General features: G+C 40.9%; 1 protein-coding gene across 1 annotated transcript in view; it reads right to left on the bottom strand.

Moving 5' to 3' along the window:
• Positions 1-15,108, bottom strand: part of LOC124259569 (alkyldihydroxyacetonephosphate synthase, peroxisomal-like) — a 29,367-nt gene extending 14,259 nt beyond the window's left edge. The window contains exons 1-8 of the mRNA XM_046693721.1: positions 14,903-15,108; positions 13,448-13,537; positions 12,462-12,552; positions 11,539-11,659; positions 4,465-4,539; positions 3,661-3,732; positions 2,306-2,385; positions 220-300 (exon numbers count right to left, since the gene is read on the bottom strand). Of these exons, the coding sequence (XP_046549677.1) occupies positions 220-300; positions 2,306-2,385; positions 3,661-3,732; positions 4,465-4,539; positions 11,539-11,659; positions 12,462-12,552; positions 13,448-13,537; positions 14,903-15,075 (783 nt within the window). The 5' untranslated portion in view covers positions 15,076-15,108. The remainder of the gene's footprint in view (positions 1-219; positions 301-2,305; positions 2,386-3,660; positions 3,733-4,464; positions 4,540-11,538; positions 11,660-12,461; positions 12,553-13,447; positions 13,538-14,902) is intronic.
• Between the last annotated feature and the right edge of the window lie 356 nt (positions 15,109-15,464).

Raw genomic sequence — 15,464 nt, 5'->3', positions numbered from 1 at the left:
AACTTCTTGACTACAAATATTTCAGAGCAGGTTTAAAGGAAAAGATAGCTAAATGAACATGTATGACGTGTATATATTAACTAGTGAACTAGAAATACTAATTACAACACATTTTTCCATAGCTGATTAACAAAATGCTGGAGGGGCATTGAAAGAGTATGAAATAATATATTTTACAGAAAAAAACGTATCACTGTATGAAACTCTTCATAAACTCACTCGTCTCTCCAAGTCCTGGCCGATAATACCTGCCTCTGCATGGCATGTCAGGTTTTTCTCATCAATCCACAGAATCTTGTTCTGAAATGAAACATATCTTCCTGAAACTAATCTGAACTGGTCTGACATGATATGAAAACAGTTCCCTGAATACAAAACACAGACATGCTGTTTTCCTTGAGACTGATCAAATGCTGTTCCATCAGCAATCAGCTTGTCATATTTTTCTTGCAGCATGGTGAGAATAACATTCAATTTCATTAAAAACAATTCCTAGTGCTTGCTACCCCAACAATAAAATCTTACAGGTTACGTCGGAATGATCTTCCATCCAACCAATGAGAGCATTATTTACGCAACTGCCAAAAAGAAGGTCCATATGTTTTCTAATTGTGCAGCCTTAACATGGCTAACATGAGGCCTTGCAAATGAGAGTTATGGGTTAAATATTGGAATATACATTGGAAATGGACCTGATTGTCCACAGCCTGTGGGAAGTACTGCCATACATAGCAGGCCTCCATTAGCAATTCAAGAATCTTCTTTTGTTTAGTTTTCAAATCATTTAATCAAGATCTTTGTCAAAATATGTGTAGTCTAGACCTAAAGCCATTTTGAAAATAGTACCCATAAACTAACACTAAGATCTAATAAAACAAGCATTGTCACTCAGGTGATATAATCTCACTGACAATCTTAACATGCAGGTTAACATGCTGAAATCTTCAAAGTGTCGCCGTAATTTAAGATTAAGTTAAATGTCAACAAAATCGACTGGACCAGTGCAACCTCTCTTGATGAAGCTTGTGTCAAATATGATGAAAAGTCCAGTGAATGGTTCTTAAGACTCACTGACAATCTTAACACTTAACATGCTGAAATCTTCAAAGTGTCAATGTCTTACCTTGAAAATTAAGTGAAGGTAATGCAAAATCGCATAATGTGCCTTCCCTAAAATATTCAGCTTGGTGAAAATCTAAGAAGAAAAATCCAGTGAACTGTTCTTGAGATATCTCACTGACAATCTTAACATGCAGCTTAACATGCTGAAATCTTCAAAGTGTCGCTGTGATCTTGCAAATTCAGTGAAGGTCACCAAAATCGACTGGGCCCTGTGCCGTCCCTAGGTAAAGCTTGGGGTTGAACATGAAGAAAATCCAGTGAATGGTTCTTGAGATATCTCGCTGACAAGGGTAAAACGTTAAGGTCCCCTTGTGACCTTGAAATGAAGGTCAAGGTCACCAAACCTGACATGGACCTTTCTTATACTTTGATGAAACTAGGTACCAAATATGAAAAGAATCTAGTCAACGGTTCTTAAGATATTCCAATTCGTACGTATGGACGGACGGAGCCTAATACTATATCCCCCAGCTTCGTGTTAAACACGCAGCGGGGGATAAAATAAATGTATATGTCCACAGATATGTCAAGTACAGAGGCATTGTGAGTAATATGATATTTTAAAGAGGGGAATTGTTTCCAGCCATATTTAGGCAGCCTGTTAACAGTCTAGTTCAGACAATCCAGTGATTGATATTGAGAGTAATGACTCAAACCAATTATATAATGCTTTCAAACAGGCCACCGAGACAAACCACCTAATCAATTTGGTACAACAAGCATAAGTTGCTGGGAAAACACTCTGACCCAGGATCCCCACAGCAGCTTTAGTGGATGAAGAAGTATGGGCTTTGCCACATAATTGTGATTCCAATCTCTGGGATGTATGTTAAGGTCACGTTGCAGTTAATGATTCCAGACAAACGTGTCACTCTCTGCATTGGTAGTGTCAAATGTCCTCAGACCCGTGAAGATAGGGGTTAGAATTGGGCTTCAGTAACCCATGCTTGTCGTAAGAGGTGACTAACAGGATCGGGCGGTCAGGCTCGCTGACTTGGTTGACACATGTCATCGTATCCTAATTATGTAAATCGATGCTCATGATGTTGATCACTTGATTATCTGGTACAGACTGGATTATTTACAGACGGCTGCCATATAGCTTGATTATTGCTGAGTGCTGCATTTAACAACAAACCAACCAACCAATCAAATGTCCTCATGCCACATTTACACAACTCACCATTTGTGATGTGTCAAGTGAGACAATCATTCTTTGTTCATCTTCTGGACATTCCAAAGCTCCCGACACACTCGTACCTCCTGAAAAGAACAGTAAACATACCACTCATACAAGTTTGTTTAATGGCATGTGTCAAATTGTTGTAGGTAGGCAAATTGACAACTTGAATAACGTCAGTAACAAAGAAAGACAAGGGTCAGACAGTCACAGATTGGTAGTTCAAGAGTAGAAAAACTCATCCTTGACAATCTCCAAGGTATACATTCCGATAAATCTCCACTAGTACCCTGGATGCATCTACGATGCGGCCTGATAATTTACCTCCCTTTGCTGGGTCTGCCTTCTCACAGAAGCCAATCAGATAAACCGTTACATCTGAGCTTGCCAGTGTCAACAAAGATAACAGCCACAGATAGGTTTGCTCACTGTGCAACTCAGATTTGGGGAAAACATCATACAGACAAATTGACAGGTCTGAAACCTTCAAAAGATATATGCAAGGACTCCTTCTACCTCTTTCAGAGTACCTTTGCAACAATTGTGTTGCCAAGTTTAATCTGTTAGATAAAAGAGGTGAAAGTGAGTTATGAGAGAAGCCTTGTGATTGGTACGCTCAACTTCCCAGCAAAACACCTGATTGGATGAAAAGCCAGCAAAGGGAGGTAATAAAAATGGCCCGCACCGTAGATGCATCTAGGGTACTAGTGGAGATTTATCGGAACGATTACTGTTTCCTACCGAGTCTAGCAATACACATATCAACCACAATAACGCCATTAATCATAAACCACAAGTCTAAACTTCTTAATTCCACTCGCAGTGTCAATCTGCAAAAAATGACTAAATTCTTCTGATATGATACTGATACACATCTTGTTTCAACAGATGTCTGCTATTACAGAAGTACATGGAAGGTTGTGCAGCCCTCTTCTTGAAAGACCAAACGTGAACAAATATAGGCACAGGACTGGATACATTTAGAGTGAGTGAGAGAGTTTAGTGTTATGCCACTTTTAGCAATATTCCAGCAATATCACTGTGGGGGACACCAGAAATGGGCTTCACACATTGTACCCATGTGGAGATTCATACCAGGGTCTTTGGCATGATGAGCGAACACTTTAACCACTAGGCTACCCTGCCGCCCTGGTGCCTCAGATCTGTCTTAATGGACAGAAAATCTTATTCAATGACTGACAAGGACAACAAGAAGGATGGACAGCCTATGTTTTGTCTTCACAGAAAATGACTGTGTTTCATTTGATGAAGATGCATAGTATGTTGAGCACAGTATTGGCAATGAATCATATCTCCGATTCAGTGCTGAATGTGGAAAGTCTCAAGGAGCACAATACCTCCAAATGGTATGATGACAACATTGTGTTGACATGCAAGGTTGACAATCTTCACAACATCGGCATGGCAAGCTGAAAAGATAATATCATGTAACTGATTATTAATCATAATGGGTAAAAGAGTACCTGTAAGCGAGGATGACTTTTAGCTGTTTTTCAATATTCCTAACACATCACAGACAACAATGACAAGAAAGGAACTGTACCTTTTCTGGAATCAAAGCCAAGATCTTTAGTATGATGACCAAACACTTCAACCATTTGACTAACCGACATTCTCAGATGAAGACACTGACTGACTGAGTTTGGTTTTAGCAATATTCCAGCAACATCACGGCGGGGGACACCAGAAATGGGCTTCACACATTGTACGCATGTGGGGATTTGAACCGGGGTCTTCGGCATGACGAGCCAACGCTTGAACCACTAGGCTACCCCACCGCCCTCAGATGAAGAGAACAAACCATTTGAGCTCTGAACATAATCTACTGAAGCCTCGTTGTTACTGTTCAGTTACCCACAACTCAATGCATAATTCAAAAGACAAATTCAAAGTTCAAAATTTGTTGGTTTTTTTTCAGATTAGCCTGATGAAGCTCCAATGTTACTGATAGCTGAAAACAATGCTAAAAAACAATCACAAACATGGTCATGGTTTCAAAATGTAAGAGATAAAATGTGAACGCTTTTAGCAATGCAGAAGGACAGAAATGGGCTCATTTTGAAGAAATCTAAATTGATGCAACTTGTTATTTAGAGGAGCTATGAAATCTTAACTGACTATGTGCATCTGCATGTACTTACATGGCCACACCACAATGTCAGGTATTCTCTTGAACTTTCCCTCTCTGAGTACGAACATCTCATGCAGAGTGTGTCCTGAAACCAAAGGAAACTTGAACACTTTAATAACTCAGAAAACATTGTATCTTGTTTAAAGGCAATTATCTGTGATTTCTACACAAGGCATTAGACAGTTATCATGCACACACATTCAGTTGTTGATACATCAATGAAACTTTAAAACATATTTACTGTTATAATTCAATTATTTTTAAACATGTCCCATCTCATGTTATGTACTTATCTCATGTTTGCATGGTGGGTCACAGATTAGGAGAGTGAGAGAGTTTAGTTTTACACCACTTTTAGCAATATTCCAGCAATACCACAGCAGGTTACACGAGAAATGGGCTTCACACATTGTACCCATGTGGGGATTCAACATGTGTCTTCGGCATAACGGCCACCCCACCCCACATCCAGATTAGGAGGAAGACAACTCTGCGAGGCATAGTCCACATGCAGGATGGCCTCATTGCTCATTTTCTTCATAAAACCACTTAATTATACTTTACACAAACTCCCAACGAGTGAGCAGTCCAGAGTCACATGGTTTCTCGTATCATTTGTCAGAGGGTAAGAACCAGAGAGAGTGCATAACATAGCTAGGATGAGTTAAAATAATAACAATTTTTCTTCATAGTTACTCTTGACATCACCCTTTAGTTCTTCTGCTTCATTAAAGAAAATCTGTATTATACACACAAAAATGTAATTTTTAGAGTAAAATTGATATTTTATACTTATCCTGACTCATGCTCTTTTGCTTGTCTTCTTCTTCTTGCGAACATAGTGGAACACTTGTATCTCCTTATTTGAAGCTCCCTTCAAAATAAAATCACTAATTGGTACTCACCACGAGTTACCTCCCCTTTGTCTCCCTGGCGGGAAAGGTGTCGCCACCCTCTGGCCCATGTGCCTCACTCTCTCCTGATTTAGTGAGCCCAACACTTGAATTTACAGGGAAATCCAAAGTGTTAAGTGGGGAGGATGGAGGGAGTTAACCTCATGAGTCAGGATAAGTATAAAATATCAATTTTACTCTAAAAATTACATATTTTTCCTTATCCTGACTCATGCTCTTTTGCTTGTAGCATCCCACGGAACGGAGGTGGGTAATAGAATACTTTGGATTTTATAATTAGTGATTTTGTATAGATATACTGTAATATCTCCCTCACGGAACTTCATGAAGTCTTAGATTTAGGATGTTTCCTGTATAAAGAAACCATAGGTTATATAAAGCCATTAAAGGGGAATTACATTATGAATATATTGAACAATACATATAAATTATATATATATATATAGGTGACTCTGATAGAGGCACTGAAATTGACTATACCAAAGTATATGCTTAAGGTTGAATACTTAAGCTGAACATATATACATAGCCCTAAAACTCCGTGAGAGTTATAAGCTAGATGAGTATGTATAAAATACATATTAATCTTGTGAGGATAATATTTTAACTTCACGAGGGACTGTCAGTTGCTGAGCCGAGGACCAGTGGTCCCAAATGGTGAATGCCAGAGACATCTTCTGTAGTGATGTCTCTTAGGTAGTGATTAGCAAATACCATGTTATTTCCAATAGCATCCTTCCATAATCGCGTGTTCAAGGAACAGTTACCGTGTAGGGCTTTAGGGTAGAGGCCAGTGCCCTGATCTCATGTGGATTTGATGCTGTTGGTGGGTCCAAGCCTGCCGCCTTGTAGGCACGGAGAATGACAGTCCTTATCCAAATAGATATTGTAGGTCCGTGACACTTCTGTTTGATTCAGAGGCTTATAAGGGGATGAATAAACGCTTTGAGAAATCTTCTCCTTGTTTTGGATCGTCGAAATAAACTTTGAGTGCTCTTACCGGACACAGTGATAGGTCTTGTGTATCTTGTGATCCCAGAATAGAGGATAGCCGGGATGTGGAATAATCTGTCTGGTTGACCTGGCAGTTGATTTTTCGCGATGAAATCCCATCTTAATCCGAGGTGCGCTGTGTGTTATGATTGTCATCAAACTGTATCCTCTCGTAATCCAGAGCGTGAATTTCAGACATTCTTGCTGCTGTGGCTAGCGATAGCAGAAACAGTGTTTTCTGTGAGAGAAATTCAAAGTTTGTCGATTCCAAAGGTTCATAGGACCTCACTCGCGAGGTGTTGTAACACTACATTCAGATCCCAAGCTGGGCGTGGAACTTCCGCTTTTGGTCCTCCAATCGGAAAGCTCGTAGTAAGGCCAGTAACTCTGGAGATCTTGTCAATTTGACACCCGCTCTCATGGTGATTACAGAACTAAGCCGCCAAGATATGTTGATATCGTTGAACCTTTTAAATGTTTGTTTTGGCGTAGGTAACACAAATAGTCTGCCACTTGAGGTTGTGAGCCTCTCTTGCTGTAAACCCTTTCTTTGTTGCATAATTTTCAAACTGTGCCACTTGTCGCCGCATTGCAAGCCACGAAGTTGAGTAACGTAGCAAGCGTTGACTGCTTTTGCACTCTGGCAGAATATCCTCTCTTGTTTAAACACATTTGTATACAGTCCATACGTGTAGTTGGAACATTGCTGGGTTTCCGTGCACTTCTGTTTGGTGTGAGGATGAATTAACAGGTTTGCGCGCTTGGGTAGCTCCAGTGTTGGTTGACCGATTTCTTGAATTAGTATGGGAAACCACGCTCTGGCCGGCCAGTAGGGCGCACCAAAGTGAGTTGTAGGCTCTGTGTTTGTCTGATTTTCTGTAATACTTGAGGGTATTATTGCTGGCGGCGAAACGCTGCACGCATTAAGGCCTTCCCATGATAGACTTAGAGCGTCCGCTGCCCAAGCTTGGGGTCTGGGACTGGTGACACGTAATGTCGGTAGCTGATTGTTGAATCGCGTGGCGGGCTTAATAGGTCTATTAGCGGCGCCTAATTGCTTGATTATCTGTGCAAAATTTCCCTGTTGATCATCCACTCTGTCGGGTGATGGTAGATGAGGCCGAGAGAGAGCGCCTGCTAGTATATTTCTGGCTCGGGAATGTGCACTGCTCTGACATGTAGATTTAGATCTTGTATTAAATCGAACAGTTGAAAGCTTAGGTTCAAAAGGTTCATCGATCTCGTTGAGCCTTGCTTGTTTATGTAGAACGCCACTGTCTAATTGTCTGTATGGATCATTAGGCCGCATTTTGTAGAAATGTGCTCCAATGTAGAATGGCGTTGATTACAGCTTTCATTTCTAGACTGTTTATATGGAGTTTGCATTCTTGCTGATTCCATAACCCTGATATCGTGGTGGTTGGTGAGATGAGCTCCCCAACCTTGGAGTGACGATCTACATACAGATGGGTTTTGTATTCTGCTCTGCTAAACAAATCCCTTCGCAGACATTCGATTTCTGGTCCACCATAGTAGATGCGGTCTGAGATGTTTCGTAGACTGAATGGTTGTACATCATTGAGATGTGCGCTGATGAGGACCTGTAGGGGACGAACTGTAATCTGCCTGTGACAGTCATGTCTTGGGCTGATGTGAGAAGACCTAGTAGGCTCTGCCATTGTCGCAGTGGTAACGGAGAGAGTAGAGCTGGTGGAATGGTCTGCTGTATCTTGAGCCAACGGTCTTCTGGTACCATAATACGGTTGCGATTTGTGATGAATCGAATACCTAGGAACTGCAGGTCTTGCGCGATGGTACTAGGTCCGACTTGCGTAAGTTTACTAACCAACCTAGTTGTGTTAGTAGCTTTTATGATGTAATTTAACTGTAGTTTGAGACGCAGTGGATCTTGATCTACTTGTATCCCGTCAGTCGAGGTAAAATGCACTCATGAGCCCCTTGACGATGTAGAAATTTGATAATCGGCTTTCGTATCCTCGTGGAATAGCCAGGGGCTGATGATATTCGAATGGGAGTACTTTCCACTGGTAATGTAGCCCTTCTAGAGTAAATCGTAGGTATTTCCTGGAATCGGGATGAATGGGGATGTGCAGGTAGGCATCCTGTAGATCTATGCTGCCCATGTAGTCCATAGGGACGAATCATCTGGCTTAACTGAGGTAAATGTATCATGCGAAACTTCGGGTGGTTTGCGTAGATAGTTCTTGTTGAAAAAGCCTCATGTTGTAGATGAGTCTGTATTTCTCGCGGGAGTTTTTCTTGGGAACTAGGAAAACTGGGGAGTAGAAACCTGGTTCGACGCTTTCGCTTGATCTTATTACTTCTATGGCCTGTTTGGATAGGAGTGATGAAACAGCCTCTTATCTTTATAGTTGTTGCGCTTTGTAAATCGAACTTGGGGGTTTGATTGTCAGCGGAGGCTTGGCCTGTAGAGGGATACTAAAACTGCGGTTGAAGAATGTTGGAGACGTAAGGGTCTTGCAATATTCCCCAGTTTTCCCAGTGTAGTTGGAGGCGCCCACCCACTTGAGCTGGCTGTACTGGAACGGCTGGGGTGGAAGACTCCAGTCGTTCAACCTGTGTTTCAGCGTCTATAATTGGGAACCTCTTCCTGATCCTCCTCTATAGTTGCCATATGGGCTTAATTTTAAAAAGAATCTTTACCTCTAGAGCTGGCTATCTTCCTGTCTCTTGCTCTTGTAGGCCCGCAAGTGAACTTAGATCTGCCTGAGTATCTTTGTGAAGTCTGACCCGAATGACGCTGGCTAGTGTGTCCATCGATCTAATCATAAGGACTTCCCTGGAATCCTTAGAGACTTCCTTGGCGACTTTGTCGCATTTCTCCGCCAAAGATGGATGTTGTCGCACCACGGGCTGTATAAAGTGGGGCTGTAAAAGTTCTCCCCAATTACAGGAGGCAGGAGGCCTTGACGACGAGCCAAGGTCAGTGCTGCTGAAACAGATGTAAGATGATCCGCTAAAACTGCTGATCTTTCTTTTGCATAAGTAAGGCAGAATAAATCATTCTATCATCTTCCGTCGTGGAATCCCCGAATCTAGTAATAAGAGTCTCATTGATCGTCCTAGATCTATTTAACCCAAAGAACATATCGCCTCGCCATGGTTTCTATATGAGCCAACTTTGCGATCATCCATCTTGTAAATCTTGTTCTTTACATCGCTGATGATCTAATAGTTCTCATCGATGTCCTGGGCCTTGTAGAAGGAGTCCATGTTATGCGTGGAGAACTTCTTGGCTTGAAAGTTGGGCAGATGTGGTATCTGAACTTTCAGTAGCTTTCTGGAAAGCTGCATCTAGATTCTGTGGCACTGCCGCAATCGGTCGTCGGGGTAGAGTGATTGCATCTGGATCATCTTCCTTCATCAAATACGCTCTGCTTGTATTGCCACTTTTAGATGGTGATGTGAGATCTAGGTTATTGACCATCCAATACCGTATCTCTGCATCAGAAAATATGATTCCTCCATCATCCTCAAAACCATCATCATCAACAAATTGTAGATGCTTCTTCGACTCGCGTAGCTGTCTGTATATCTGATGAGGTTTGTGGCGCATCTAGTTGACTTGTCGCGTTTCTATGTGGAGATCTGACGGGTGATCGGCCTGGTGATGAAACGTAAGTGGAGATCGCCTATGGGATGATCTTCTCGGAGACTTCGTGTTGATAGCTTCGCGAAGCTCTTCGGCAGTCCCTCGATGTTCTTCTAGATGATGAGGATCTGGAATCATATGTCCTTCGCGAATGCCTCAGCTTCATTTGCGCCTGGTCCGGGGATCGATGATATGACCTTCGCCGAAGGCCTCCGTGATGTCTGATGGTCTGAGTCCATATTCCAGAGATGAAATCGAAGATGGTGATGATCTCTCCCGCCCGCTAAGGCCTTAGCGAAGGCTGTACATCTAGGTCCTTCGCCAAGGTGGTGCGGACTTCCTTCGCGAAGGTGACATCGCCTTTGGCTGCTACGCTGACGGGGGTGCCTCTGGGTGTTGTTCACGTTGGAGCCTTCGGCTTCGGACTTCGCTTGGCGCAGTTTGTAGTGGTCCTCCATGATGTTCATAAACCGCCGCGATCATGTCTTCTGGGATGATCTGTGTCGTAAGTCGCCGGGCGCCTCTTTCTGGCGATGGGGTTCACATCAATGACGCCTGACGCCGGGTGTAGAGGCATCAGGCTGCATGGTGATCTCTGCAGAAGTCACAGTCGCTGACACCGGTCGCTTCTTCTGCCGAGTAGTCGGGATGATTATCAGCTGATCATCGTAGAGGCCCAATTCTGCTGCTGGAACCATCTCGGCCTGAGAAAGTTCTTGCTGTCTTCGTGATTTCCCTTTGAAGTCTCGCGCTGCCCTGGTGTCCTCAATCTGCTGAGACGCACGGATGAGGCCCCTTAGTTCCTTGGTCTGCAATGACGGGATGTCTGGGGAGGCCGGTCGCTTCTTCGAGGTAACGGATCGCGCCCCATCGCTCCTCTGCCGCAGGGGTCTCTAGCAGAACACCAGACGGGAGAGGGTCGATCGCTAGCAGCTGACTGGATGGAATATCTGGACTCTCTGCCATGTTTTGCCCCTTGTTTGGCATGATCTATCTGCAGGCGCCTTAAGACGCAAAGATGATATTTATTAAATGCAGAATGAGATAAATTAATGCAGTAACTGCAACGTGGAAAAATATCAACAGTCACCTAACCGTTAAGTCTTAGTAGCGCGCCTGTGTTATTGGTGAACCTGTTGGAGCTAAATATGGTGAATACAGTACTAAACTTTCAATACAACAGTAGTGAGTGAGTGAGTGAGTTTAGTTTTATGCCTCACTCAGCAATATTCCAGCTATATGGTGGCGGTTGTAAATATTCAGGTCTGGACTAGACAATCCAGTGATCAACAGCTTGAGCATCAATCTACGTAATTGAGGTATGATCACATGTGCCAACCAAGTCAGCGAGCCTGACCACCCGATCCTGTTAGTTGCCTCGTACTACAAGCACCATACAACAGTACACATATGTACTTCCAACAAATATGTCTACCATTAAGTAGTTCTAATTTTATTGGTAGGACATCTAAAAATATGCTGCCATTGCTATCTTCATTGGCAGCCTAAATAACATGATGTAGAAGAGCCACCTATAACTCACCATGTGCTCTGAACAGCCTGTCCTGACAATCATCAGAGAACTGGATGCTGCATCTCTTGAGCTCAGACAGATAGTTTTCATTCTTGATTGGTGTTGGGATGTCAGCTGCACTCATTTCAGGCTGAGGAAACACATAAAAACATTCCATGAATAGATGTTGACGATCAAGTCAGGGACTCAATACACACCAACATAAATCATCAATAGGTAATGATGATCTGGTATATCTTTATACTGTACGATTGGTAACAATAATATTGTATTTGCTCAATTCTGTTCTCATTATTGGCAGTCGATCAGGTAATTTGATCACTTTTACAGTATTCTTTTGTCCTTAATAAAAAGGGTTGCCAAAGGCTGACTACATTTTCCATCTCATTCTAGAGATTTGTTGGCCTATACACATCCTCTTACAGTAAACACATGGGTACAATGTGTGAAGCCCATTTCCGGTGTCCCCCGCCGTGATATTGCTGGAATATTGCCAAAAGCGACGTAAAACCATACTCACTCACTCACTCACTCTTACAGTAAACATGGTTGATGAGAATTACTTTTCTGAGAAGAAGGGTTCACAAGATTATGAACAAAACAATAAAATCATTTTCAGGTTACTAGTTTAATCATCTGTTTTAATATTTGATCAAGTCTTGGGCTGTATCCGTTTGGTGGAAGCCACAGTAGCTGAGTGGGTTAGGTGGCTGATTTTGTGTGCTGATGATTAGGTCACTGACACTGAGAGTGTGGGTTTGAATCCCGGACTCAACCCAACAGAACTGTCAAAAGTACTAGAATCTGTACTTTACTGAGAAAGTGTAGGCCCAAATACAACATGTGTTACTTCTGATGACATTGTGTATTCATTGTATCATTCAAGATGAAAGGATGTAACAATCCGGTGCAGTTTAGTGTTTGGTACTCACCTGAGCTGGGGACTTATGCTCCAGACTGATGCCAACAGTAGCCTTCATCCAGTCCCTGAGAGCAGGCATAGTGCTGCCACTCAGCTGGTACCTTCATAGTGAAAACATACAATGACAGTCATTTACATGGCATTTTAGGAGCTGAAGTATCAGTTAAGAGTGACTTGACATGGATTTCAACTTCATTATTGGCTCAATAGTTGTGCTTGCTTCTGATTTACCACGATGAAGCAAATGCTTACAAAAGCACTATCATCTATACTGAAATAAAAGATAATTTGAAATCAATAAATCAACTCGTTTTCACTGAGCAATCATATGTACAGGGTTATATAGCATTTTAAATGAAGTGCCAGGGGCAGGAAAACTGAAGGAGAAACATAACTGTTTTAACCAAAGTTTGGAAATATTTTAAACAATTTCTTCTTAAAGGTCACATGCAACCAAAAAATCAAACATAATTAAAACACAATTATCACTTATTCATGACATATAATATACATTGCTGATTATGAAAAAAACATATAAACAAAATTATAAGCGTACAAACGCAAATCAAATCGTTTGAACTCCGATTTTGTGCGGGTTTTTCATCGCGTTATTTTTCAACTTTATAAGTTGAATTTGCATTTTTGATGATTTGTTTCGCAAGTCCATACCGAAAGGTATCAGAATCTTCAAATTTGTGTTTTACGTGGCATGTGACCTTTAAATTAGATGTATTTATTTTAGTATTGCATTTGATCCATGATTATCCAAAACTAAGTATTAGTCTTTTTCTGTTTGTTGGTTCTGTTGTCACTAACATCAATGAAATGAACACCGGAAACTATAAGATACAAAAAAAAACATGATGATCATGATGACATGTCTTACATTACCTGAACCTGAATTCAAAAATATTTCGTTTCATTTGTGAAATTTTATTGGACATTTGCCCTAATATACATCTTTTCTTGACTGAAGGAAATACAGTGAAATTTTACCTCTCCCCTGAGAACTGTACATGGCCATCTTTGTTGATAAGAAACTTGGAATCTTTGTAACCCCAGCCATTCCATTTCAACACTTCCTGTCTGAAATTGAAATTGACAACAGCTGTCACCTCACCACTCATTGGCTGCATATGATTATGGCCGCAACCTTAATAGTATTGATGTTTTGCAATATTCTGTCCGGCAAACAAATATCAATACACGATGACATGAGTATCATTTACAGGTGAAAATTAATGATTGTTTTCGATACACGATGACATGAGTATCATTTACAGGTGAAAATTAATGATTGTTTTCATATATATACAACTTACAAGGAGGATGCGGTACAAAGAGTAAATGAACTCATTGACATGCACAAACACCCTTCAAATAATCAACTTGAATGCTCAGTAACTTGTACAGTCATGAATTCACAGAGATAGCTTTATTTGAGAAATGATTCTCCAAAATGTATTGATGAGCCTGATTTGTGTTTCTATGTCATACATATATTTCGTTATATACATCATGATACATGAAGATGAACTTCAAAACATACATGCATATTTGTCAGATATTGTCAGAATGGTTAGCAATGCTCATTGATAAGCAATCCATGATGTGTTATATTAGCAGAGGATATGATTGATCAGGGATTCAAATATTTATAAGTAAGGAAAATAGATCAGTATGCAATGTGATACATAAGAGGCTCATGTTGTGAGCCCTTGTACAAGAAAAATATGACTTTATCTTATGACTGGATGGACAAACAGTGAAATATGTTTATATAATCTGTTTTCATTTTTTCTTCTGAAATGGAAATCCTACAGAACAACAGCTGCCACTGACCATTCGCAAAAGATCAATTCTTCTCATCCTCATGTTGTGGTTTTTCAGATGCACAGGAAGTATTTTTGTTTTCTTGCTAATCATATAAACAACTGTAAAATATCTCACTCACTTATAAAAGATAACCATAAGTTAAAACATGCTATCATTCAAAGATATACAAAGATCTGTTTGTGATGCCACAACGCTCGTTATAGCACAAGGTTTAATAAACATAGAGTTTTATGCATGAAATTGAAAACATAATCCGACGATATAGGATACTGGATTTTAAAGGTGGCTCAATGCAATTCCACATGTCATTTTCTTGAAATGCAATTTAAACCACTAACAAACTGAAATATTGCAATCAAACCATAAACACAAAAAAGGAAGGTTCGTTTACTTCGATTTGTTCATATTATGCCTAAAGGTCTATTACCGTTGCAGATCACATACATGTAAGATACCACATGCTACTTGGTTCATTTAAAAGTAAACATGACACAATTTAAGCATGTATTACATCCAAAATATGATACACAATGCAGTCAATGCACTTTCTATTTCTACGTGACAAGCGTGCAGAATTTTGCGTTCACACCAGTCTCCAGGTGATCAGACACGCACCTGCGCTTGGGGATGGTTGGTGCCTCTTCTCCGACAGTCACTTTGTTGTCACTGGCGGCACATGCCAGAAGTTGAACTCCCTGTGAGCGATCGCCATTACTTGTGTCTACATTTTGTGATTTTGAACCAAGTAAATGCCCTGAAATAACAGCGAGCCGGTGTTTTGACGCCATGTTTTTCTTTTGGTTACGTTACACGCGAGTATTTCGATGGCTTTTTGTTTGCAAATTATCTCCCTTGTATTAGTTTTCTTCGCCACATACGCTACTGTCATGCGAGGCGCGAGTGGGCGTGGTTGTTCACAGGTCAAGTTCCTGAGCGGGCGTAAACTTGTCAAGATGTTAGATCTACCTGTCAATGAGTTTACTCTCATTACAACAAATGAGATTTAATTACCAGTGGCAACTTTTGAAAAAATCTTGGAATAAAATTAGAAATAAACTCAAATTTATTTAACAACTTTATGCAATTATAAACTGCCTTTTATGTAACACTTGTAAGATATATAAGAATAATCAAATGGGACTAAGTACTAGGTTATCCTGCTTGGTCTTGGGAGAGA

The sequence above is a fragment of the Haliotis rubra genome, unplaced genomic scaffold, assembly GCF_003918875.1.
Source record: "Haliotis rubra isolate DU_JTF1 unplaced genomic scaffold, ASM391887v1 Scf73, whole genome shotgun sequence".
NCBI classification, from domain to species: Eukaryota; Metazoa; Mollusca; class Gastropoda; order Lepetellida; family Haliotidae; genus Haliotis; species Haliotis rubra.
This window is presented reverse-complemented; position numbering and strand designations above follow the sequence as displayed.